The 25,635-nt window shown below is 44.6% G+C and overlaps 1 protein-coding gene across 4 annotated transcripts; it reads left to right on the top strand.

The window, feature by feature from the left end:
- The first annotated feature begins 844 nt into the window (after positions 1–844).
- SESN2 (sestrin 2) lies at positions 845–25,029 on the top strand. Of its 4 annotated transcripts, none has more exons than XM_074305620.1 (10): positions 845–871; positions 16,414–16,479; positions 17,489–17,683; positions 19,132–19,314; positions 19,805–20,017; positions 20,152–20,302; positions 21,004–21,122; positions 21,453–21,643; positions 22,334–22,478; positions 23,187–25,029. In XM_074305620.1, the coding sequence occupies exons 1-10, from the start codon at positions 860–862 to the stop codon at positions 23,304–23,306; spliced, it is 1,395 nt and encodes a 464-aa protein (XP_074161721.1). In that variant the 5' UTR covers positions 845–859; the 3' UTR covers positions 23,307–25,029. The 4 variants fall into 4 exon arrangements, with proteins under 4 accessions (XP_074161721.1, XP_074161718.1, XP_074161717.1 ...); XM_074305617.1 differs by lacking the exon at positions 845–871 and adding an exon at positions 5,007–5,388 and having other exon boundaries at positions 23,220–25,029; XM_074305616.1 differs by lacking the exon at positions 845–871 and adding an exon at positions 5,007–5,388.
- Positions 25,030–25,635: the final 606 nt, after the last annotated feature.

Below are 25,635 nucleotides of genomic sequence, written 5' to 3'. Positions count from 1 at the left end.
GGTTTCTCAAATTCCCCATTGAGAATTTTAAGATTATAGCTATTAAGGGGAAGCTAGGTGGCACAATTGATAAAGAGTATTGTGTATGAAGTCAGAAAAACCTGAATTCAAATTCAGCCTCAGACACTTAATAGCTGTAGATCCAGGGTAAGTCTCTTAATACTATTTGGCTCAGTTTTCTTCTCTGTAAACAAACTGAAAAAGGAATGGAGTCACAAAAAGTCGGACACAATTAAAAAAAAAAATCAACAAGTGGTTATTAAAACATCACTGTATTGTCAGGGAGCCAGTTAGCCATATTAAATACTTTCCCACTTGACAACAAAAACCTGTCCAGTTTGGCACCATGTTGACTGGTAGAGCATCGGTCAGCAGCCTAACTCCTTGAATTTTCCCCAGCTACCCCCCACCCCACTTTTACCCCCCTCCTATGAATCAAGAGGAAAAAGAGCTGTTCATTGTCTTGTGCAGTACAGGTAGGCTACTACCTAACTACCTATCAGAAAGCATTAGGAGGCAGAACTCCGAGGATTTAAAGAGCATCCTTTCCCCATTCTTCTGAAAGGCCCTTGGTTTAGCCTCTGTAACCAAGTCAGAAACTGGACTGCACCTATCAGCTTCCCGGAGCTATTCCCAGAGGTCACCTATTGGCTGCCAGACAAATCCCACCCATCTCCTTTTTAATTGGCCACTAGTCAACATATAAAAGGGAGCCTGTTGCTGAGCAAAAAGAAAAAGAAAAAAAGCTAGCAAGTCGAAGGGTTTAAGGTACTGTTCCTGATCAGAGCAAGTCTACCTGACACCTCATCTGCAAGCCCAAGAGGAAGGTGTGACCAAAACGTTCTGAAGACTTCTGGAGATGCTTGCAATGGTATTGATTCTCCCTTAGGGGTTTCCCCCGCCTGGGAAAGTGCCCAATTCTGATGGATTGCATTAGGAAGGTAGCTGTTCACATGTCTGGGCAGCAGGGTTTTTTTATTTGTTAAATGAGGGGTATGAACTAGATGAGCCCAAAGAGGGGGATCAGAGCAGCATCTGAGATGAAAAAGAGGCAAGGGAATTCAGCAAAGGGCAAAGGAAGGCCATCCGGTGTCTGAGGAAGCTGAGGGAATGCTCTTGCTTTGGGAGCATCCAGCCTGGGAGAAGGGGATCCTGACGGTGAGTAGGACTCCTATTGGGAATAACAGGAGGGATATTGCCTTGGAAAGGAGGAAGATTTTTTTTTTTAATTGGGGGTATATGTAGGCATATTTTAGGAATTGGGAAATGTTGATAGATGGAGAGGAAGAGTACTGTCCTTTGGGAGAAATGTTAGGCTGTCGGGGCATTGTGGTACAATGGGGCACAAGCCTGAATCAGAAATCTAGACATTTGGTTTCAGTCTGATCTTAGGCTACTGAGACTTTGTGTGATTTAGGACAACTCTGCCCCTACTCCATCTCTTTCTCTCTTCCTCGGTTATTCTGTAAAATTAAGGAGTTGCCCCTAGGCTTCTTTGGACCTTGGCCATATTATGCCTAAAAGCAGAACCATTCTCAGAGTAATGCTTGGACCACATAGCTGGTCACCACTGACAAGCTGATCCAGTCTCTGCAATCAGGCTGTTTGGGCGCTGTGGCCAGAAGCCTCTGACCAGAGGAGCTGGGTTTGTATTCTACTTATGCCATTACAAGCTCAGATCTTGTGCAATGGCAGTCCCCTTGAGGCCTCCGGGTTCGTGCTCTCTATATAATGAGGATGGACAAGAGAAACTCAAAGGTAGCGTTTTTCTGTTACTACTTTGAATTGTAACAACATATGCCCAGCAGAGGGCACTATCTGCTTGCGAAAATTCAAACCTGTTTTTTCCCTTCCAATTTACCGGTGTCCCTCTTAGGCTGGTTTTGAAGTCTTTATCATTTTACCTTCCTCACTGGTGGAAGGAAACACTCTTCCCTTTAGCATAGATACTTCTGCACAGCTCGTGTACTGGGGCTTGTTTTAAATTTCTGGGTCTAGTATGTTTCCCTGGCTTTGGAATCGTACCTGGAGATACTGATTCGAGAACTAGAGATTAGCATGCTCCTTTTATTGCTCTGAAAAAAAGAGTGAAAGCTGAAAAATCAATTGGATAGACTGGTAATTTCAACCAGACTTGAAGGGACACACCTGGATTTCTTTATGTGACCATTTCAAATCACAGAATCCTTTAATTGAATGAGTATTTATTGAGTTCCTTTTGTATATAAGGTATGAAGGGAGATACGAAGAAACAGCCTGGGAAAGCAAAAAGAGAATTGTATTTGAGAGTTGGGAAACTGGCATTTTCTATGTGACCTTGGGCCAACCACTGTACCTCTAAATTTTAATATCCTGACCTGCAAAAAGGGAATAATACTTGCACCACCAATCTAAGGCTTTTGTGAGCTAAAAAAAAAAAAGATTTTGATTACAAAGTACTTTGTACTATTGTTGCTATTGGAGATGAATGAGGCACAATCCCTGTCATGGAGTTTATGGCAGAGTCTTATGGGGGAAAGAAGATGTTGATACTAATAACTGCACATTAAGGCAGTAGGCAATAAGAATTATGGTAACAGTAAGTGGTACTGTGGGGATGGGGGGGGAGACAGACAGAGCGATGGGCAGAGAGGAGGGAGGTAGGAAGAGACATTATTTCTGGGGGTGAAATGACATTGGAGCTGATCCTTAAAGAATAATGAGATTTCAACAGACAGGTCTAGGAGATGAAGGAAGGAAGGGAAGAGAAAAATACACATACACACAGATACAGGAAGAGAAAAGGAGAGGGAGAATGAAGAGAGAGGAAGAGAAAAAGAGGAAAGAGGTATGTTGAATAAAGGCAGGAAAATGGGAAAGTGTGTTTGGAAATGTCTTCTAATACAGTTTGGCTGGAGCACGGTGTGCACAAGGGTAACTTGTGCTTTGAAATATCAATATCATGAATATTAATGCATTTGTAGTCAGAGGAACCTGGTGTCAAATCCCAGCCTTGCTACTCTCAAGGGGTGATTTGGACTAGTTACTTAATCTCATTCTGTTTACTTATCTGTGAAATGAGAGAGATTAAGTAACCACTAAAGTCTCCTGGAGCTCTTAATCCATTCTATAAGATTGGAAAGGAATTTTGGAGCCAATTGTGGAGGGTCTTAAATGCCAGAATTAGATTAAACTTGATCATTTTATACCAAGGAAAACCATTGAAGACTTTCAAACAGTTGAGTAACAGGGTCAGGCTTAAGTTTTAAAAAGATTCCCAGGTCCTCCTCGCCCACAGATAGGTGACACAGTGAATAGAGTCCCAATTCTGGAGTCAGGAGGATCTGAGTTCAGATTTGACCTCAGACACTTATTTAGTGATCCTGGGCAAATCATTTAATGGATTGCATCAAAAAAGAAAGATTCTTCTAGCAGGAGGGGTAGACTAGATTGAAGGAGGCAGGAGAAGAGAAATAGTCTACCAATTAAGAGGAAGCTATTATTATAATCTAAGTGGCAGATGATCACCATTACCTACATTTGAGTTTGGACTCTGGAAGTAGAAAGGAAAAATGGACAAGAACTGATATGGTATAGGGAGAAAGATGAGTCAAGTTTTCAGTGGAATATCTGGAACAATTAACAAAAAGGAGAAAGCCAAGAGGAAGTAACTGCCTTTAGGAAGATGAATTCAGTTTTCAGTATAAAAAAGCTACAGCTTTTTTAATTCCCAGAGATACATTTTCATGGAAATATTCAACAAGTAGGTTGAAACTTGAACTGAGAGCAGAGATCAGAGATTAAAAGATAAATTTGAGAGAAATCCACAGCATGGAAGTGCTAGGGGCAGTTTGGAAGATAAAGGACATCCAAACTGAAAAGAGGAAAGTGTCAGGAACCTAGCTACTTTCCCTACTCTCCCAAGGTCAAACAAGTCCCAGAAGACCTTCCTCAGGTCTATCTCCATTTTTGTTAATTTTAAAGTGCTAGCTGCCCTTTCCTAACCCAGCTTCTGAGTTGGGATGGTGTATGCATGAGAGAGTTGGAAAAATGTAACTCAGGCTCGATGTTGCATCAACTAGCAGTCCCTTCCCTCAGCCCTATTATTTTCTCCCCACCTTACTCCTTCCCTTTTCTTTCTTCCCTTTCCTAGGCAGAAAAGGGTCAAGGTCAGAAGTTGGAGGAAATGCCCCCCTCCTTTATAGGGGAGGAGGGAATCAAAGAGGGGAATCTATGTAAGGAGCCAAGAGGTATCATCTGGTAGATGAGAAAACCAAGATAGTTTAATGTTTCAAATTTGGTGCCCCAACACTTAGAGAAGTTTAGCAAATGTTTGTTGATTAATTGATTGAAGAATCTATGAGTGATTAAATACTGTTAAATAGTCAAATAGTGCAAACTGGTTAAGGAGAATAAAGGAATAGAAAAAGACTGAAACTCCAGCAAGAAACATTCAAGTTGGACATCAAAAAGAATTTCTTAGGGAAGTTATGAAATCCCTGCTGGAAAATTTCAGATCATATCTGAATGTCTGGAGAATCTAGTATGTTTGAAGATGCAGGCCTGTTTGAGGGCAAATTGGATATATTGACCTAAGATTCCCTCAGGTTCGGATTTATATTTAATTACAATATAAATATAAAAATATAGTTAACTGGAGCGATATCAATATGCATTTCTCTTCCAAATTCCATCCTGACACCCCAGATAATCTCACCAGGAATTTACAATCTGCAGCATGAACTGGTTTGAAATTCTCCATTCAGATGCCCGGCCCAGACCCTAAAAAGTTGCATTTCATCAGGCGATCGAAATGACTATCTGGGAATGTCACTCTTGGTCTCTCTACGGGTTAAAAACTACAACTCCCAGGTCTCTCAGCGCTTCCCTGAGCCCATTGGAAGATAGTTGAGAGAAGCCGTTCGTAGAGGAAAGATGTCTCCTCCTCTTGCCTAACCAGCAAGTAGGTGATTGGCCAGAGCCTGGGGCTTTTGTATCCCCGCCCTCCCCACTCCTCCCCCCGACCTGCGGCTGGGTAGTCCCTGTTGCCGAGGTCGGGTCCTGAGAAGCTAAAGGCAGTCGGGGGCCGGGATGTCGGTGAGCTGTGATTGCCAAGACCCTCTTCACTCTAGAATTTTAAGACCCCCTGGGGACACTGTAGAACCTGGGGCGCCCCTCCGGTAGCCAGGCACCCTTCCCGTGCTGCGGACAGGTGCAGAGCCCCGCCTCGCTGGGAGCGTCGACGACCCCGGGATCCACTTGCGCGCCGCGCCCCCGCGACCCGTCCCGCGAGCCCCGCAGGGGAGGTACGCGCTGGCTGGCACCATGATCGTGGCGGACGCGGAGAGCTGCGCCGGAATCCAGGGCTACATCCCGTACGCTCAGTGCGGCGGCGCTGGGGCCGCGGAGGTGAGTGAGCCGGACCCTACCCAGCAGTTTTCCCAAATTTTGGAGGGATCCTCTGGCCTCGGGACAGCTCCGACGGCCGGCGCAGCTTTGGGTTTGGGATCGGGAGTTAGGAGCTGAGTATAGAATGTAACCTGGTTCTGGGGTTGCATCAACTGGCCGGCGCTGACCTCCTGCCGCCGCTGCTGCTCCTCCTCCTCCACCCTCCTTCCCCGGGACTACCCCGGGACGGCTTCTGGGGACCGAGAGGGGGTGGGGGAAGGAGGGGCTTCACGGACTGGCCCGCGGCTTGCCCAGTAAGCGCAGCCTTCAAGCCTAGACATGCCTGGGCCCGTCGGTGCCCACCCTGTCCTTTTCTTTCCTGTTTTCCCCGTGGGAAAACCTTCTTTTGAGGTCTTGGAACTGTGCCTGTGGGGAGATGGTCGCGAGAAATCCTTCATTCTTGGGGCGGAGGAGGAGACTTTCAGGGCACTTAGAGGTGCTCCCGGGTCCTGCCCTTCCTCGGTCCCCGCTGTCTTCCTTACTGTGGAGGGGAGATCTCGGACCCGCGTGTGGGGGGAGGGTAAGAGCGGAAAAAAGCTCCCTACGGCAAGGAGCAAGGTGCTCCCTGGACTGGGGAGAGCCGGCGACTTCGTGGGAGCTCCCGAAAAGGATTAGGAGCCTGGTGGTGACCTCTCGCCTTTGGCCAAGAGGGGCTGAGGAAAAGAACCGAGCAGCCGCGAGCCAGCGGTCTGAGCAGTGAGCTCAGCCACTTGGTAGCTGGGAGACCTGGCCCTCCTGAGCCTTGTGTCCCCATCCTTGCCTCGGCGCTTGTCTGTTCTACCTTACTCACCCCTTCGTCATGAGGAAAAAGCTTGGTAAGCTGGAAAACGTTGTTGAGGCATGAGCTATGCAAGTTCCCCTCCTCCAGGAAGCTTTCCGGGACTAACCTCACCTGATTTAGATCAGACCTTTCTCCTGTCCGAATCTCATTCCAGGATTTAGAAATATTTTTGCATTTGGGAAGATTTGCCCCTTTTGAAGTTTCCAAACTTCAGATTTGGTTTGTATGAAATGTTGGGGGGAGAGGGGTAGAAGTGCCTCCCAACGTGTTAAACTGAGAACTTCCTGAAGGGGAGTGCAACCTTTCCATCTACGTGAGAACTGCCCGGGTAGTCCTGGAGGGGGCCTGAGAATAAAAGCCCCAGGCTTTTCCTGAGGAAAAAACGGGAGATCGTCGGAGACGGAGTGACTTGTAAGGTCGCATAGATAGTAACAGTAGAGACTAGATTCGAATGCTGATCCTCAATCCTCGGAGACCTTCCTCTTTTGCCCTAAACCATCTTACTTCCCGAATAAAGGAGGACTCCGAATGACCTCCCCGACCTCTAGGGGCTAGTGTGATAGAAAGACTAATGGTTCCTTTCCGGAGGTGAAAAAAAGAACTCAGCCTTCTCCCTCTCCAGCGGACACTCCGCCCCCTCCCTCCTCCAGGTGTGTCCAGGGGCGGGTGGGAGCTCTGCAGTGGAAGGAGCAAGGCCGTGCCCTCTCACCTGATAGAATCGTTCCCCAGTGGAAAACTTCGGAGATGTCTCGCCGCTGACCGACAAGTTAATGAGTATTCCTACTGTCTTGAGAAAGCTTGGAAGGACAAGGAAGTCTGTTTTCTTTTGGAGAGCAGGTGTTTGGGTGGTTTTTTTCCCCCAAGAAAGCAGTTGATAGATAAGAAGAGTGAGTCCAAGGGAACTTTCCCAGACAGATCCTGAGCCCCCGATCCTCCAGACGGTCAATTCAGGACTTTACCACTGCAAAATCGATCCGACCACACCTATAGAAGAGGGACACTCACATGGTTTATACTGGAAGAGTCAAACATTCACCTGCCATTAGCTCAAACCAGGTTAAAGTGGGAAATATTTAACAAAACAATAAAAACACCCCCCCAAAATGTAATTTTTAAAACATGTACAAATTAGTGAGCCAGGGTTATACCCATTTAGATAACGAGTCCTCACCCCAAAGCCTATGGGGGACACAAGGCAGACTCATGTAATTCTTACAAAAGAGCATCCACAAAGGATTAATTTGGGGAGAAAAAATTAGTTTTGATTACAGGAATCAGACAAGGCTTCAGGGAGGCAGTAGAATTGGAGATGGAGATATTGATGAAGTCTAAGCCATTTTTCATACTGGGGGATTCGAGTCCTCAAACCAGATAATTAGTAGGTTAATTTAGTTGTAATACATGATTAGGAATAATCAGAACTAGCAGCAGAAAGATAAGGTGGCACTGAAGGGTGGAGAGAGTCTGCAATACCAGGCCAAGGCTTTGAAATTTACAGTGTAGACCACAGGAACCCCATTAAAGGGTTTTAACCCAAGTGGAGAGAGACCCTAACCCTTTGGGTGTGTGCTAAGGAGAGTCTTCACTGCTAAGTGCTGACTAAGTGGTACTTAGAACCATTAGGGAGAAATGAGCCTCACTATTAGATGGGGGAACTGGAAGGACTCTGATTTATACTTTGAAAATCATTTAACCTCTCAGTTCCCCAGATAACTTTAAAACTAGAAGCCAGTCAGTCAGCCAACAAGTATTATCTCTAAGCATTTATATTGTGCCAAGTCCAGTGCTAAGTACTGGCACTAACAAAGAAAAAGAAAAAAGAAAAAAAAAAAAAAACCACAGTCCTTGCCTTCTAGGAATTCTCATTCCTAAAGAGGAGGCAAATGTGAATATAAAATACATAATCATCAAAGACATAGTCGAAGAGGTAAAGTGGAAGGGCATTCAGGCATGAGGGACAGCAAAGACAAAGGCCTGGAAACGGGAGGTGAAGGGTCATATGCTAGGGTTATAGAGTGTTTATAAACTGCAATTTCCTGATTGGGGGAAGAACAAAAGACAGAAGATAAGAATAGGTATCTTCAAGTATTTTTAATATTGTTTTTCTGATTATACATGTGCATTTTTTTTAAATACACCTTTCTTTATCATGTTGGGATTGCCTTAGATCAGTGAACCACTGAAAAGAACCAAATCTTTCATAGTTGATCTTCACGAAATCTTGCTATTACTGTGTATTACTGTGTATTCCTGATTCTGCTTGTTTTATTCAGCATTAGTTCATGTAAATCTTTTCAGGCCTTTCTAAAATCAGTTTGTTTATCATCACCGTACTGTATATTTCATTACTTTCACATATAATAATTTATTGAGCCATTCCCCAATCAGTGGGCATCTATTCATTTTCCATTTCTTTGCCACCATACAAAGAGTTGCTACAAACATTTTTGCACAGGTGGGTCCTTTCCCCTCTTTTATGATTTCCTTGGGAGACAGACCTACAGTGGCCCTGGTGGATCAAAGAGTATGCACAGTTTTATGATTCTTTGGGCATAGTTCCAAATTGCTCTCCAGAATGGTTGGATCATTTCACAATTCCACCAATACATTAGTGTCCCAGTTTTCCCACATCCCCTTCAGTATTTATCATTATCTTAGCCAATCTGAGAGGTGTGAAATAGTACCTCAGTTGTTTTAATTTGTATTTCTTCAAATTAATAATGATTTTGAGCATTTTTTCATGTGACTATAGATGACTTTAATTTTATCATATGAAAATCATCTGTTCATATCGTTTGAGAAGAAAGGGATTTTTGATTTTCTCTTGTTCTGTGTTGCATTTGGCTTTTTTTTCCAGGCAGACCCAGAACCTGCTGAGTAGAGCTCAGCATGAGACTTGTGTACTAGCCTTGGCTTGATACTAATGCACCATGTAACTTTAATCATTTCCCTTTTCTGAATTCGGTTTTCTTATCATTAAATAGAGAGGAAGGAGGTTAGGGAAAACTCCTTTTCTGCCCTAAATCCTAATGAATAATTGTTCTTCAGTTAATGTGCCTTGATTTAAAAGATAAAGCTGAAGAGTATGGAATGAAGGATTTTCTGGAGTCCTTAGGGCTTCTTAAACTGCATTGTATCCCACTTGAGGTCTATAACTGATTGTGGAAGTCTCAAAATGATGGTTTATAATCAGTAAATGTTTGGTTTGTATACCTATTTTATATAGCTATGTTGCTGGAGTGGAATAGGAGTGAAACTGCTCTTACAAGATTCTCTTTTAAGTCAAAGCTTTATTTTGACAAAGCTAATTGGTAATTAGGGTCAGGGGGAAGAAAACTTTTATACTAAAATGTTGTCCCTGATCCATGTTAGAAATACTAAGCCTACTAAAAATAGTCTTTTTCAGACAATAACCTAGCCACAGGGTCTGTTAAAAACAGAGTCAAAACAGCAACTTGGTTGCCTGGTTTCAAGAATAGTTTACAGAGCAAGTGTTCCTTCTTTGGGGCCCAGCAAGTCTAAACATATAGTGTTAGTGATTTTAGAAAATGTTTATGCTAGTAATTTTCATAAGCTAGTCTAGGACCCAGGATCCAGCATGTCCCCTACATCTGTATATCCTGGGTCACTTAAATATCTCAAGCAAATAGGATTAAGTAACTTGCTCACGGTCAAACAGCTATTAAGTGTCTGAGGTCAAATTTGAACTCAGGATTGTAGGACAGGGGTTCTAGCCACTTTTGAACAGTAGAAATTGTTAGATCTTGGTGTTTTTTTTTTTTTTTTTTTTTTTTTTTGTCACATCTCTTTAGACAATTTAAGACAATCAATTATGTCCTGCCTACTAAGCCTTATCTTCTGAAGACCAATTCCTTTTTTTTAGTCTTAATAGTTCCGACCTATGAGGATCCTCTTGGATCTTGATTCTGTCAGTTACTCTGTTGTCATCCATCGGCTCATTTTGGAAATCCATCTGATTGCCTTCCTGACAGGTCCAGAACAGTGTGACACATCAACAGTTTTACTAAAAATCGAGGTAGACTATATCCATAGTTTTCCCTTTGTCTACTAGTTTAGCAGGTGTGTCAGGAAAGTGACTTGAGGTCACTCTGGCACCACCTGTACTTAATGAAGCCATGTTGGTTCTTAGTTACTGCAACTTCCTTTGCAGATGTTCATCCATATCGCTTTAATGCATTCTCAATTTTGCCAGGAATAGAAGTCAAACTCACTGGAACAAATTAGAATTTGCAGACTACAGTTTGGAAGTGGCTACAGCTATTGGTTTTCGTCATTTAAAATGCTTCTGTTTGATCTTTCAAATATCACTACTCAGCAATCCGATCAGCCAGTTCTTTTGAACCCAAGGTTGTAGTTTGCCCCAGTCAGGGGACTTGGCTTTCCAGGGACCAAGTCCTCTTACTACTTCCTTACCTGAGTATGGAATTCTCTGTTCTTTCCTTTCCAATGTAAAGGTCATTCCCCCTTTTTGCACAAAGAACAAAAACAAAAACAAGAATTAAGCAATTCTACCTTCTCTCTCTTTTATGACTGTCTCCTTTTCTTTGGTCTTCCTTTTTCTCCCAATATAGCTTTAAAAAAAAATCTTTTTCTTGTTTTCTTTAACTTCAGCTCATTCTGAACTTCAAAATTCCTGAAGCATTCTTTTGTTTTTGGCCTCATTCATTCATCTTCTGTACATTTCTTTTTTAAAAATCTAAATAAGCTCAATTCATTGATCTTCTCTTTCTCTATTTTATTCATATAACTATTTAGAGAGAGAAAATTTCACCTAAGAACTGCTTTGGCTGCATCCCATAGGTTTTGGTATGCTGTCTCATTATTGGATGAAAACATTACTATGATTTTTTTATTTGACCCACTCATTCTTTAGAATTAGATTATTTAATTTCCAATTGTTTTCAGTCTGTCTTTCCCTGGCGCTTTATTGAATATAACTTTCAAAGCCTTATGGTCTAAAAAGCATCTCTACCTTTTTACATTTGATTGTGAAACTTTTATGCCTAAAACAATTTTAGTGTATATGCTATGCACTGCTGAAAGAAAGGTGTATTCCATTCTGTTACTATTCAATTTTCTCCAGAGGTCTATCATAGGATAGATCTATGGTTTTCTAGGATTCCATTAATCTCCTTAGTTTCTTCCTTATTTATTTTGTGATTAGGTTTGACTAATTCTGAGAGTTCATCTCATTCACATTTACAGTTCTAATGACCATATTTCCCTTCATCCTATTTTTGAAGGGGATGTGGGGAAAACTGGAACACTAATATATTGTTGGCAGAGTTGTGAACTGATCCAGCTATTTTGGAGAGCAATTTGGAACTATGTCCAAAGGACTATCAAACTGCATTTCCTTTGATCTGGCAGTACTACAACTGGATCTGTATCCCAAAGAAATCATGAGGGGAAACGACCCCCGTGTCCAAAAAATGTAGCAGCTTTTTGTGGTGGCAAAGAATTGGGAGGTGGGTGGGTGTCCATGAATTGGGGAATGGCTGAATAAGTTATGGTATATGAAAGTAATGGAATATTATCTTATTTAAAAATGAGCAAGCTGATTTTAGAAAGGCCTGGAAAGATTTACACAAACTGATGTTAAGCAAAACAGGAAGAACCAGGGATATAGTATACATAGCAACAGCAAGATTGTGTGATGATCAACTATGAAAGACTTAGTTCTTCTCAGCAGTTCACTGCTGGAAATCCCAATAAACTTTGGATAAAAAATGCTATCTGTATCCAGAGAGAGAACTATGGAGAATGAAAGTAAAATCAATACATACCATATTCATTTTTTTTTCCCTTTGGTTTTTTTCCCTTTGGTTTTGATTTTTCTCTCCCAACACAAGTTGGAAGTTGCTCAGCCACATAGATGTGTTTTGACAAATCCTATTATTCCTCTTCATTGGAACTGTTCCTCTTTTTCTCTTTAGAATTTTATTCTTGATTGTCCCATATTCCTCTTTGGGGAAAAACTCCCTGAAATGCCATGGGATATTCCCTATCTTTTCTGAACCCTCTGAAATATTTTTTTTCCCCAAAAAAACTATAAGATACATGTCAAACAATTATGGAATGATCACTGACCTCTTCTACCCTCAGGATTATCATCACTGTATCAGCAGCCAGTTTGGGGGAATCAGATCCAAAACAAAGCTTCCCTTCGTTAGATCCTCCACCTTTTAAAATGAGATGAACACTAAGACAAGTCAGGAAATTATTAGATACTCTACTTTTTGGAGAAAGAGGGGGGAAGACAAAAAAAAGATATCAAGCCTTCTAACAGATGTCTGAATAATTTGAAATATCTAATTATTCATATCATTATGTCTCTATACCAGGCTTGTGATTTGCTTCTCAAATTTATCTATTACCTCTTTCTGGCCAAATGGTCTATAGTCAGGGATGTGGTAGCAGCAGCTCTATCTTACATATAACAGCTTTGACAAACCAGATCTTGATTTATTGTTTAATTGATTGTCTAGATTAACAATGTAATGTATTTGGAATCATGAGTACATAATTTATACACAGTCTCTCTTTTTAGAGGACTGGATTATTAAACATTTACCAACAAATTCCGGGATTACTCTTATCAATTTTGTCTAAGTTTAGCAGGCGTGCAATAGACAGATATATATCAGGGAATGAAGTTATCACCACAATGGAGACCCAGTAACTTCAGAATTATCATAAGGACAACTATAATGATGTTCACCTCTTCACAATTCTGCAGACCTAAGCAATACATCAAGAAGTATGACATTTGTAATGCTCTACCCATAATCCGTTTTTAGGGAGGAGGGGGAGAGATAGGAGTGTTGAGGCATTCAGGATTAAGTGACTTGCCCAGGATCACACAGCTAGTAAGTATCTAAAGTCAAATTTGAACTCAGGTTCTCCTAGCTCCAGGACTAGTGCTCTATTCATCACCCCACCTCGCTTGCTGTATCCCCATAACCGATTCTTTAAAGAAGAGAAGGAAAAGCCTTCTAATTTCTCTTGAGATTCAACTTGGTCATATTATGGAGGCATTCCGTTTATATTGCTTTGTTATAGTTTTTTCCATTTATATTGTTGGATTCATTGTGTCTCTTGTTTTCCTGAGTCTGCTTACTTTGTGGCCATTCATATATGAGAATTCTCAAACCTCTTATATTTATTATTTTTAACTGCTCTAATAAGTACATATTCAGATACCACAACTTTGTTTTGTTCAATCATTTCAGCCCTGTTCATTTTTTCATGTCCCCCACTGGAGGGTTTCTTGGCGAAGATACATTTCCTTCTCCAGCTCATTTAGCAGATGAAGAAACTGAGGCACATAGGGTTAAGTGATTTGCCTGGGGTCAGTTTTAACTCCAGCACTGACTCTCTATCCACCGTACCACCTAGCTGGGTACACAAGCTGTCAGGATAAACCAAGAACCCATGGATGGAAGCTACAGGAAGGCAAATTTTTTTCTTTCCAAAAGTAATAGTGAATTCCCTATCACAAATAGGAACTCAAGTGGAGAATAGATAACCATTTTCAGGGATTTTGTAGATGTGATTCAGGATGGAAATGGAAAACTGCATAAATAAATCTTGACCATCAGGCAGCAACCCACTCTGGCCTAAGCATTGGCGTATAGAGGAATGGAATGAAGTTGTGAAGGGCCTCCCTGGCACTGAGAAGTTTGTTATTGGTTTTTCCACTTATATTATTAGATTGACCTGTTAAGTGGCAATGGGGGGTCTCTAAGGTGGATGATGAAGTCATCAGAACTGTTCTTTAGCAAAATTATCAGGATTGGAAGGGATGAAGAAAATCAGTTGGCAAGGAGATGGTTTGGAAGGTTGGAAGAAAAGGATACTAGAGAACGATGGAAGAGACTATAGGAGTTTTCAGCATGGGAGATTGCAATGGTGGTGCTAATATTTTTCATGGAAATAGAGAAGGAAAAGAAAGGAGAAAGATCGAGGGTGGTGATACCTTTAACAAATAATGAGAAGTGAAAATCAAAGCTCCCTTTTAGGTGGCCAGAAAAACACTAATTCCAGAATCAGGGCTGGGGTCCCAGAGCTGTTATGTTGTAACTGGACATGGAAAGCATCTGGGGGTGGAAGGAGGAAATTGTCATTCTCCTCTATCCTTCATTCTTGTAGCCAGCTGGGTTTTCAGATTTCTCCTGTAAATTTGGCACAGAGCTCCCCCAGGGGTTACTTAACTGGGGAAGGACAGATAGTGCTTTGATCTTGGGGACAGACCTTTGATTGCTTAGGGTTGGGAGGTGGAGAAGGAGTCAGGGCCCAAAAAGGATAAGCTAACTCTTCCCCCAACATGACAGGACCTGGCTCCTAAGCCCTCTTTCCCTGTTCCCCATTGAATTTACCTCAGAATGGTATAATGGAAAGAGCACAGGACTTGGAACAGAGGACTTGAGTTTGAATTCTGTGTTACTAACTACCTGGTTTCTGGACCTCAGTTTCCTCATTTAATGCTTGCTAGTTCCAAATCTTATCAAAGAATCGGCCTTAGGAGAAGTAACCTAAGACTGGGGAAGGGGAGGGGGGATAAGAGTGCCTTGGGGTAGATGGGGCAGGCTGTGATCAAGGAGAAAGAGGCATTATTATATTAAGTACCTGTTGTGTGCCAAGTACTAAATGTTTTACAAGTATTATCTCATTTGGCCCAAGAGAGAACTAGACTGAAATCCAGTCCTGGGTTCAGATCTCAGGTAGGCCATTCTGAAATCTGCCATCTGCTTCCCTCCATCTCCAGACTGCCAAACATTTTCAGTGACTGTCCCTGTATCTGAAATGTTCTCTCTGCCTCCTGGCTTTCCTGACTTCCTTTTGTTCCCAGCTAAAATCCCATTTTCTACAAGAAACCTTCCTAATCCCTATACTGTTTGTTTGTGCTTTCTCTCTGGTGATTACCTCCATTTCTCCTATGAGTATTTTGTCTGTACATACCCTGTCAATATTTTCTCTGTACATTGTTGTTTTCATGTTTCTCCCCATTAGACTGTCCATAGGTGACGAGGGAAACATAGGGACATCTTTTTTTTTTTTTTTTTTTTTTTTTGCCTTTCTTTGTAACATCAGCACTTAATATAGTGCCTGCTACATAATAGGCACTTAATAAATGCTTGTTGACTGACAAGACTCCTCAGGACCTCAATTTCTTCATCTGTAAATACTAGATCATCATATTTTCGTTGTTGACCCCAAGTGGCTATTGTGAAAAAAGCTCTTTGTATTTATGTAATGATTGGGTATGTGGGAGTGTGAATCTATCTTCCCTGGGAAGTTGGTTGGGATGGAGTTGAAAGGTGGGGGTGGAGCTGCAGGAGGCCTTTGAAGGGACTCAGGCGCCTAATTGCTATCTCCTTTCCTGGGATCTTCCCACTGGGCTCTCTGTGGCAAGCTGACCCTGTGGGCCACAGAAGATGGTGGGGGGCAGGGGGGGAGAGACACTTTCCAGGTGAGCTTGTCTTCCCTTCTCTTCTCCTCCCCCCTTTCCCTAGAACTCAGATTCTTAAGGCAACTTTGACCTGTCTCCCCATCCCTCTCCTGAAAACCTCCCTGCCACAGTTCCCCAGCTGGCCAGAGTTGGTTCCACCCCCTTGAGAGCTGTTTCCATCTGTCTTCAGCTTGGAAGGGATGAGGAAGGGGATTTGCTTAGTCAGCAGCTCCTTATCTTCCAGACTGACTTGTTTATTTTGGAGGAGGGGAAGAGAGGGAGATTAGGCCTCTGAGGCCTGAGGAGGTGAGGGAAGCTGAAGCTAAAGCTGACATCTGTGGGGGAGTCCCTAAACTGAAGTACCAGGACTCTGAGAGCTACCCTGCCCTGTCTTTTATGAATAGGGAAAACTGAGGCTCCCAAAAGAGAAAATGACTGGCTTAAGGCCATATCCTACAAGTTCAATTCAAGTATTCTCCTGAAAGTTTGGGAGGGCTGGCAGTCCCTAGAGACTTAATGGGTGAACCGTGAACGGAGAGAGACTTTTATTCCTCTCCTGTTATAAGGTGCAGGCCTTATATTTTGACACATATTGCTAACCTAAGACCTCTGCCAGCACTAGGTCCTAAAGATTTCTTCCAAAGGAAGGCCTGTGTCCTAGCCCAGAGCAGGGAGCCAGCATTCCTACCCCCTTGCCTCTGACCCCATTGATGGGAAATATTTTTTCCTTTAGGAACAGAAGGTAGTCCCTACTCGGAGGCTTCCCCGAGGCCCTAGTGCCTTCATCCCAGTGGAAGAGGTAAGCAAGAAGTATTTGTTTGCCTGGGGTTGTGGGAGAAGGAGTGAGGAGATCTTCCCAATTCAAGCGCCTAGGAAAGGGAAGACCCAGGAAACTTGGGAGAAAGGGATGAAGGAAAACCTTTAAATAATTAAGGGTCTATAAAGTATATAACAAGCTAGGGGTGGTAAATTAAGCATTTCTCTGCAATATGAATCACTGCCCTAGCATACTTGTGTTAGGTCTGGATTTTTAAATATTAGGTTTCCCTTGATCAGCCCTGTCCCTGATTGGGAGCTGGAGACTTACTATATCACTTGCTTCTCTGTCTGGATTTTTTTGTCATGAAAAGGGGTCCAGGAATTCAGTTTACTGGTTGGTGACTTCCAATATCTCTTACTTGCCAAGTTTCTTACATGGGATCTTGGTGTAGTGAGCAGTCTGAGGATCCTGTTCTTCCAGGAGGCTCTGGGTGGTTCTGACATAATTCCTTTCTTGTCTTGTCTGGGCCAGATCCCAGAGGATCCTTTGCTGCTGGGGAGCATTAGAGACCAGAAACTGATATGGTATAGAGGGCGTGTCAGACCCTGGCCAGCCACAGTGCCTGGAGCTGAAATCTATACAGATCAGTGGAGAATGAGACGATGACTGGCATTCATTCCTCATTTGAGTTCCTAAGACAACTTGGGAAGTGACTCAGATTGAATGCTGCCAATCAGAGCTCTTTTTCCCTAAGCCCCTTGCTATGTTGCCCTTAATAAAACTAGAATATAATGCCTAGTGGCTCTTAATGTTTTTGCCTTTGTTTCCCATCATTTGGGGAGAGTGTTCAGTTCTATCAACTTGTTAATGATCTGTAGACAAATGCATAAATTTACCTCATTTTATCAGATGAAACATTTTTCAGGAATATCACTGTCCATCCCATAGTGGACCAGTGTTGCATCTGAATTGTTAATGAAGTAGTTAGGGTTTGGGGGTGTGGGGGACCAGAGAGGTCTCTGAATGTAAGCCCTCCCTATCCTGGCAGATCCTGCAGCAGGGACCAGTGGCCATCGAGCATCAGTTGGGTCTGGAGATTTTGGCCTCAGGACGGCCGGACAATGTCACACTGGTGATGGGCCTGCACCCCGACTACCTTAGCAGCTTCTGGAAGATGCAGAGCCTGCTGCTGCGAGTGGATGGACCCCTGCCCTGCTCCTGGAGGCACTACATTGCCATCATGGTGAGTCCCGGGGTAGCTTTGTGGTTAGGAAGAGGTGACCAGAAGCAGCCCAAGGGACTAAATTGAGTCCTAGCCACTAAACTCACTGTATGACTTGGGCTTCCGGGCTTCCTTAAGACTGTTTCGTCCATAAAATGGGCATAATACTTGTACTTCCTAATTTATAGGAGTAAGCTAGTTCCAGCTACTAAATTCACTGTACGACTTGGGCTTCCTTAAAACTGTTTCTTCATCCAGATGATGGGTGTAATACTTACACTTCCTAATTTATAACAGTGGGAGCTGTTATTCTCTATTTTTTGGTACATCATGTAGAATGTCATTGAATGAGTGAGTGAGTGAGTGAATGAATGAATCAAGAGCCATAGATGGAAAAGCCCACAAGTCCCAGTGGCGAGATGGGTGGCAAAAACCATAGGACCTGAGAGTGCTTTAGCAGAACAAAGTCAAAAGAAGTGATGGTCTTAGTTGAGTTAGATGCGTTGGATTCACACCAACTATAAATTGGTATGAATAGTCTATTCTGGGGATGGGGAGAGGAGCACAGGAAGAGTAATCTCAAGGGGCCTTTTCCACAATGCTCTGAGAAGCAGTGGGTGAGCTTAAGGGTTTAATGGATGTGAGATTCTGGCTTTTCTCCTGTGAGATTAGAGATGGGGAAAAGGGGTTTGGTGTCCAGCCAGGGTAGGGAAAGAAGGAACATTGGAAAGAAGATTGGGGCAAAGAGCCCCAAAGTGAGGGTGTCCTGGATTCTTTCTGGGTAGCTGGAGAGGAGTAGAGAGGAATTAATGAAAAGCTAGTTGTCTGCAGAAATAGCAAAAGTAAAGGAGTCCCTGCCCACCAAGAGTTTACATTTTAAATCCTTCAGTCATATCCAGCTTTTCATGACTCCATTTGAGATTTTCTCTCTAAGATAATGGAATAGTTTGCCATTTCTCCTCCAGCTCATTTTATAGATTAGGAAATGGAGGCAAGCAGGGTTAAGTGTCTTGTCAGAGTCTCAGTTAGAACTTGGGTCTTCTTGATCCCAGTCTTGATGCTCTGCCCACTGCACCACCTAGCTGCCTGCATTCTAATGGAAGAGACAGTGGTGGCCAGATGGTGTAAGTTATCCAAGGACAGGCAAAAAGCAAGCATTGTCTTCTCTCCAGGAGTTTACACAATCTAAGAGGGAGACAACAGTTAGATCTAAACAAGATAAATTGAATTATGGTTTCAGAGGGAAAGCAGAATAAAGAGGAATAAGAGTCTGACCTTTGCTCTCGTCCTCCCTGCCCCTTTGGACCAATCTTGTCTGGTTCTGCTGATCCAGGCCACATCTGCGCAGCAAGTTCCTGCATCCAGCTTCCTCATTCATTCCTCCCTGATTACAAGACAAGAGGAATGAAGAAGTCTGGGAGGCCAGTCTCTCCCCACTCCCTAATCTATCTTCCCCCATCTTCCCACAGGCCTCTGCCAGACATCAGTGCTCCTACCTGATCAGCTTCCACATGTCTGAGTTCCTGCAAGTAGGTGGAGACCCTGAGTGGTTCCTAGGCATTCATCGAGTTCCCCAGAAACTCCGAAACCTCAATGAGATCAATAAGCTGCTGGCCCATCGGCCCTGGCTTGTCACCAAGGAGCACATTGAGGTAAAGGGGGAAGCCTCATCATGATAATTACACTAGCTGGCATCCATATGTTATCAATAAATAAGGGTTCAAACATTCTGCATCCTGAGATCTCTTCAGGTTCTGATATTCTCCCTTCTAAGGTCCCCAATCATCTTATTCTGTGATGGATACTCTGTGCAGAAAGAACTAACAGAATGGGGTCTAAGTTAGGCGGGAGGGAACTATGTCAAGGGATGAGGGAGAAAAGCTGGGATGGGATGGATGGCAAGGAGGTCAGGCCCCAGTTAGAGGGATCATCATTGTTGCCTTTCCATTAATTTGCACAAAAGGTCACCTGCCCTTGGGGTCAGCTTTTCCCCAAGAATGCCATGAGCCTTGACATCTAATGGACATCCCCAGTGGGTAATGTGTGGGATTAAGCTATGAGGAACAAAGCAGCTCATAGATTTGTGAAGGGACTCAACCCTAGACAGGTGTAATAAGCAGGGCACTGGGAATTATCTTCCAGGCTCTTCTGACTACCGGCGAACACAGCTGGTCCCTGGCCGAGCTCATCCAGGCAGTAGTCTTGCTCACCCATTATCACTCCCTGGCATCTTTTGTTTTTGGCTGTGGCATCCTCCCTGATGGGGATCCAGAGAGCAACCCTGGCCTCCAGGTGCCCTCACCGTCCAGTGGGCAGAGCAGTCCTCCCAATGGAGACCCCCTGAGCAGTTCTGGGGTAAGTAGCAAGGTCTGAGATCTGGGGTAAACTTGGACTTGGGGCCTGGGATCAGGGGCGGGGAGGTGGAACTACTTTTAGATGGATGAAGGGCAGGCTTAACCACTAGTCTCTCTCCCCTCTCCCACCACCAGGGCTTTGATGCTGTTCGGGAAGTAGAGGCCTTGATGGAGCGAATGAAAATTCTGCAGGAATGCCAGCTGGAAGAGGAGGCAGCCTCTCAAGAGGAGATGGAGAGCCGGTTTGAGCTGGAGAAGTCTGAGAGCCTTCTGGTGGCCCCTACAAGTAAAGCTGCTGGGACCTAGCAGGCTGGAACTCCCCAGGGTCAGGAGGAGGAACAGGGCTTCTGTCTATTGACAGAATATCTCCTTAGGAAGAGAATAGTTCACCCCCCAAATATACACGGATATATGCATTTCTTAAGGCTCTTTTCAATGGGAAACAATAGCTCTTCATGGTAGCTTTGGAGGTATATTCTGGAGGGTATAACACATGTCTGCTGGGACCCTTTTGGCCAAACTGGACCAGTGACCTCTCCTTCCCAGCATCTCTGAAGGAGTCCCAGAATCCTGCTATTTATTGTTAAAGCTGGAGGGTCTAATTCTAGGTAGAGGAAAGGGACAAGGATAATCTGAGGGTTCTCAGGAAGGATTGGGGTGTTGGGATAAGGGAGGGTTTCAGCCCTTCTGGGCCTTGTCTTTAGTCTAGGAGGAGGGAAGGAGAAGGTTAGATCTGGCACAAAGGGAGAGAGCAAAAAGGGTATGGTGGCCAGTGGAGGGAAAGATCTGTCCTGGCCATTGATTTCAAGGAAAGACTTTGTGGTAGAGGAGACCATTTTGTGCCGGATCTGGGATGTGGGGGTCTTGACAGCAGTACCTTTATTAGAGTTTCTTCTCTCAACCTTTCTACATTATTTAGCAGGAGGGTTGGAAACCAGATGCCCCTACACTGGCTCTACTCTTACCTTCCTCTGGCTTGGTCCACAGGTGATATTCTAGAACTTACTCCATCCCCTGATGTCCTGTGCTTTGTGGAAGATCCCACTTTTGGGTATGAGGATTTCACCCGGCGAGGCACCCAAGCCCCTCCAACTTTCCGTGCTCAGGTAGCCTTCCCTTTCCTTGGAGAAATCCCTCCAGACTCATGTAGGGAGAGGAGGGGTGGGGAGGGAATAATTGGAACCCTGGAAATTGTTTTCAGTGTAGAGACCTAACCTTGGACACAGTGGTCACTGGAGGTTAGTGAAGAAGCCCCAACAAGGCTGATAGTAATGGAGGAGGCTCACTGAGATCCAGAATCCCTTTTAGGGACATGAAAATTTGCTTTGGGATAGTGAGCATTGAGAGTCCAAAAGATTTGTGCCTGGGCTGCTACTGGCAGTAGTGCTCCCAGTGTTCACCAGACTTTTCTTCATCCCCTGCCCTCTGCTCCTCAGGACTACACCTGGGAAGACCACGGCTACTCCTTGATCCAGCGACTCTACCCAGAGGGGGGGCAGCTGCTGGATGAGAAGTTTCAGGTGGTGTACAACCTGACCTACAACACCATCGCCATGCACAGCGGCGTGGACACCTCTATGCTCCGCAGGGCCATCTGGAACTACATCCATTGTGTCTTTGGCATTAGGTGAGAAGTAGCCTCCACCCACTCATGGATGGTCAACAAGGTTTTGTCGATCATTTACCCCTTAAGTGGTGTCCTGGGGGAGAGGGATGTACCCTGCCCACCCAGAGGCTTCTGTGCAGTGAACCATCCCCTAAAATCCTAAATTGTTTGTCTGAGATCTTTTTGTCCCTTTCAGAGAAAGATGAAGTCAAGAGACACAGAGGGGGGAGATAGAGGAAAAAGAGGAGAGAGGTAGAGAGACTGAGAAGGAAAAAAAAAAAAGGGGGACCTGCTCTATTTCCCACCTTTCCTTCCCTGGTCTTGGAGGGATCTGTGCCCTCTCCTCACTTCTCCCAGTCTTGGGGTCATTTCTATAATCTTTCTGGAAGGGTCCTATAATAAAGTGAAACTCTCATAGAAATGGGATCTGACGCCTCAGCTCTAGTGGGTTTAGGCAGTACTTGCTGGTTCCCGAGCCCTCCTCCAGGTGACTACTCAGGAAGGTTGGCCTGAGAAGCTTCCTCACCTAGCTCACCTTTCCTTTGCCAGCCCTTCTCCAAGGGGAGGAGGTAGGCAGCAGGCTCCCTGACCTGGGACTCTGGGACTCCTTTGCTGAGAGTTCGAGGAGTTGGGAGGGGAGCTCCTTTTGGCAGAGGCTGGGCTTCCCTCTGAGAGCAGAGGATTGATACTATTTGGGGGCATCCTCTTTAGGTATGATGACTATGATTACGGGGAGGTGAACCAGCTCTTGGAGAGGAGTCTCAAGGTCTATATTAAAACTGTAGCCTGTTATCCAGAGAAGACAACCAAGAGGATGTACAATCATTTTTGGAGGCATTTTCGGCATTCTGAGAAGGTAAAGGGTCTTCCTGCTGGAGGCAGTATGGCAGGGAATAGAGCAAGTGGGGGGGGGCCAAGTGCTGGGACTTGAGGGAAAGCAGTTAGCCCTGGAGTTAGCTTGTCAGGCGCAGGCAAGGGTGGGTGTAATTACTGGAACAAAAAACTGGTAGAAAGATTAGTGGGAAGGGGGACGGCTCGAGGAGCTGGTGGGTTAGTGTCCCAGCTTCATTACAGGCTTAGTATGTGACTAGATTTTCTAGACCTCAGTTCTCTCATCTTTAGAATGAAAGATTAAACCAGTTAGTTTAAGTTTTTTCCTAGCTCTGATATTCTCTAAGATACTCTGCACCACTAAAATTATGCTGTCAGGTCCCTATTAGCCTTGGTGTTCTATACTCCAAGGAAGGCCCTCCCAGCTCTGACATCCCGGGTTCTAAGGCCTCCCAGTTCTGACTTTCTATCAGAAGGTCTGTCCAGTTTGAACCTGCTATAGGTCTGGAGATAGTGAAGGCATCTCAGAAACCAAGGCAGGGAGTCAGACAGACGGCTCTGTGTATGTATGGAGGCCATGCACCTTAGCTTCTGGGCTAAGCGTTTGAGACATGGAGCTCTTAGGTCCCCCTGGTTACACTGATTGATTTCTGGGGTGAGATAGCGCAGGAGATAAGATGGGGGACAGTCCTGGAAAAATGGGAAGGTGAGAGTGTCTCAACTCTATCAACAGGATCCTCTCTGCACCCCTCCTTCCCTCCTCCAGGTCCATGTGAATCTGCTGCTGCTGGAGGCTCGGATGCAAGCAGCCCTCCTCTACGCCCTGCGAGCCATTACTCGCTACATGACCTGATGGTGGGCACCATGGACCCCTGCCTCCAGACTGAACACTACTTTGGCTGGGGGGGCCAGCTTCCTTTCTGATCTATAGACTATTGGTCTCTGCCCATATCACATTCCCTCTCTGTTCCAGTCTGATTTTGTCTGTGAAACCTTGGAAATCAAGTGCCTCTGGGCCCCCCACCCTTCTCCATCCTTTCCCCACCCTCTCCAGTGGAACCAAAAGGGCCTGTCTGCTCCGGGTCCCAATCCTGCCCTGCTGGGAGCTGAAGAGTAGGCAGGAAACATCCAGGCTATTCTCTCATCCTTGCTCCCCTCCTTCCCCTCCTCCATCACGGTCAGGGGGAAGAAGTTACTTCAAGGAAGACTGTTCTAAGCCCCAGTTTCTGAAAAGAAAGACTGCACCTTGTATGTTCTCCCCCAACCCTGTCACCTAAAGATGTGTACTGGGTTCAACGGACTAGGACACCTGGATGAAGAGGAAACAGCCTGGGATAGCACCTGCACAAAACTGGGCTGACACTCCATGGGATTTGGGGAGCCCCGGGGGCACTTCAAAGGCCCCTGCCCCCAAACCTATTCTTCTAGCCCTGTTACACTATGGAGCCTGGGCAGTCAGAGGAATTATCTGTGGCTCCCTGATGTGTTTTCTTGATTCCCTTCCCAGCCTTGTTTCCCTTCTCCCACTGCTGGCAGTGGGGCTCCTCAGAAGAGATCAAGGCAGGAGGATAGGAAGAAGGCTGGTACAGAACTTTGCTTTTTTGAGAGAAGAGAGGAAGTGGGTGGTCTTTTCTTTCTGGATGGGCCTGGGATGTGAAGAAAAGCTCCTTTAGGACGGGTTTCATCCATCTCTACTTGACTTGTGCCTAGGGAAATTGGATTTGTCATAGGGTGAATTCTGTCCAGAGCTATCAGGTTCTGTCCAAACTAGCACCTTGACCCACCTCCTTCACTCCTTGTGTTTACTAGAATTTGGGTTTGGGGAATAAAGTTGACAAGTAAGTGACACAATAAGTGTTACATGGAGAGGGTCAGGATATTTCCCCAAAGTTCCCTGGCCCCACTTTGCCTCTGACTGTGAGACTTTAGACTTCAGCTTCTTCATCTATAAAATGGAAAAGCTTCTGGTTCCAGAATTTATAACTGTTCTATACAGCTTCCAAATAAGGGCAAACCCAGAGGTTCTTAGGACCCTGAATGTTCCCTTCCTTTGCCAAGAAGGAGAATCTCTCTCCTTGGATCCTCATCCCTACCCCATACCCATTTGCCCCTGGGTCCAGAAGGGCTGGAGCCATTTTGCATTGCACTTTCTCTATTATCAAAACTGTGAATTCTGTTTGCCATCTTTTCTCAGTCCTCCTGCTCTGTTTCTTACACTTGGACACTTGGGAGTTGCCATCCTTCATAAATAAAGCTGCTGTTCCTGCTCTACTCCCTCAGTGTTCCTCTCCCAACCCTACCCACGCTGAGGGGCTAGGGGGATGGAGCTGAGCTGGTGGGGAGATGTTGACCAGATGCGCTATTCATCATGCAGGTCATGGTGACATAAATGGCTGGTATGTTGAGGCTAGGCTGTGGACCACTTGGCCCTGAGCCAAGACCCCAAAGATGTGTACTGTCCCTATGAATTTCACAAAGGAAAAAAGCTGGGGAGGAAAACAGTGTTTCAATGCAGAAGTGTTTGTTACTTTGCTACATACTCCATATTGACAAATAAAAGATTCGTTGAGGTTGTTTTTCTTCTGGTTTGGCTTGGTTTTTAATAATCTGGTTTTCGTTGGGGTCTCCCCCACCCCAAGATGGGGATGGAAGTGGAAGTGGAGGTGTTCTTCTGCTATTATTCCTGGGCAGGAGTCAACTGTAAAACTCCCATCTCCGCTTCATTCCTGAGAGTTAAACATGGGTAGTGCCCAGGCCCCTTTTGGTAATGGGCCTGGCGTCATAGAATAGGGTAAACGACTCCAGTCTGTGACTAAGAGGAGTTAGGGGGAAGTAGACTGGGCCGGCTGGCAGGCCATCAGCCATGTGACTTCCAGGCCTGTCTTCCATTTTCAGAGAATTGGTGTCCTCTCCTAAACCAATCTAATCCCTTCTCTGGGATCTCATGGTTCTCTGGGACCATCTTCTGCTCATTCTCATTTTCATGCCAGAAATAATACCATCTAAAATCTGAAATCCTTATTTATGTATCGTCTTCCCAGCACCTAGGACTGTGCTTGTCCATTGATGAGTGGCCCAGTGGGCTTGAAACCAGGAAAACATTTTTCTTAGTTCAAATTTGCCTCAGATACTTACAAGCTGTGTGACCTGGGCAAGTCACTCAATCCTGTCTGCCTTAGTTT

This window comes from Sminthopsis crassicaudata, chromosome 3 (genome assembly GCF_048593235.1).
Source record: "Sminthopsis crassicaudata isolate SCR6 chromosome 3, ASM4859323v1, whole genome shotgun sequence".
NCBI classification, from domain to species: domain Eukaryota; kingdom Metazoa; phylum Chordata; class Mammalia; order Dasyuromorphia; family Dasyuridae; genus Sminthopsis; species Sminthopsis crassicaudata.
The sequence above is the reverse complement of the archived record's forward strand: the minus strand, read 5'-3'. Positions and strand labels throughout refer to the sequence as shown.

Coding starts and splice junctions, on each gene's coding strand:
- SESN2 (XM_074305616.1), top strand. CDS start 5,305: ATGATCGTGGCGGACGCGGAGAGCTGCGCCGGAATCCAGGGCTACATC. Junction 5,389..16,413: donor GCGGCGCTGGGGCCGCGGAG/GTGAGTGAGCCG, acceptor TTTTTCCTTTAG/GAACAGAAGGTAGTCCCTAC. Junction 21,123..21,452: donor CTCCAACTTTCCGTGCTCAG/GTAGCCTTCCCT, acceptor TCTGCTCCTCAG/GACTACACCTGGGAAGACCA.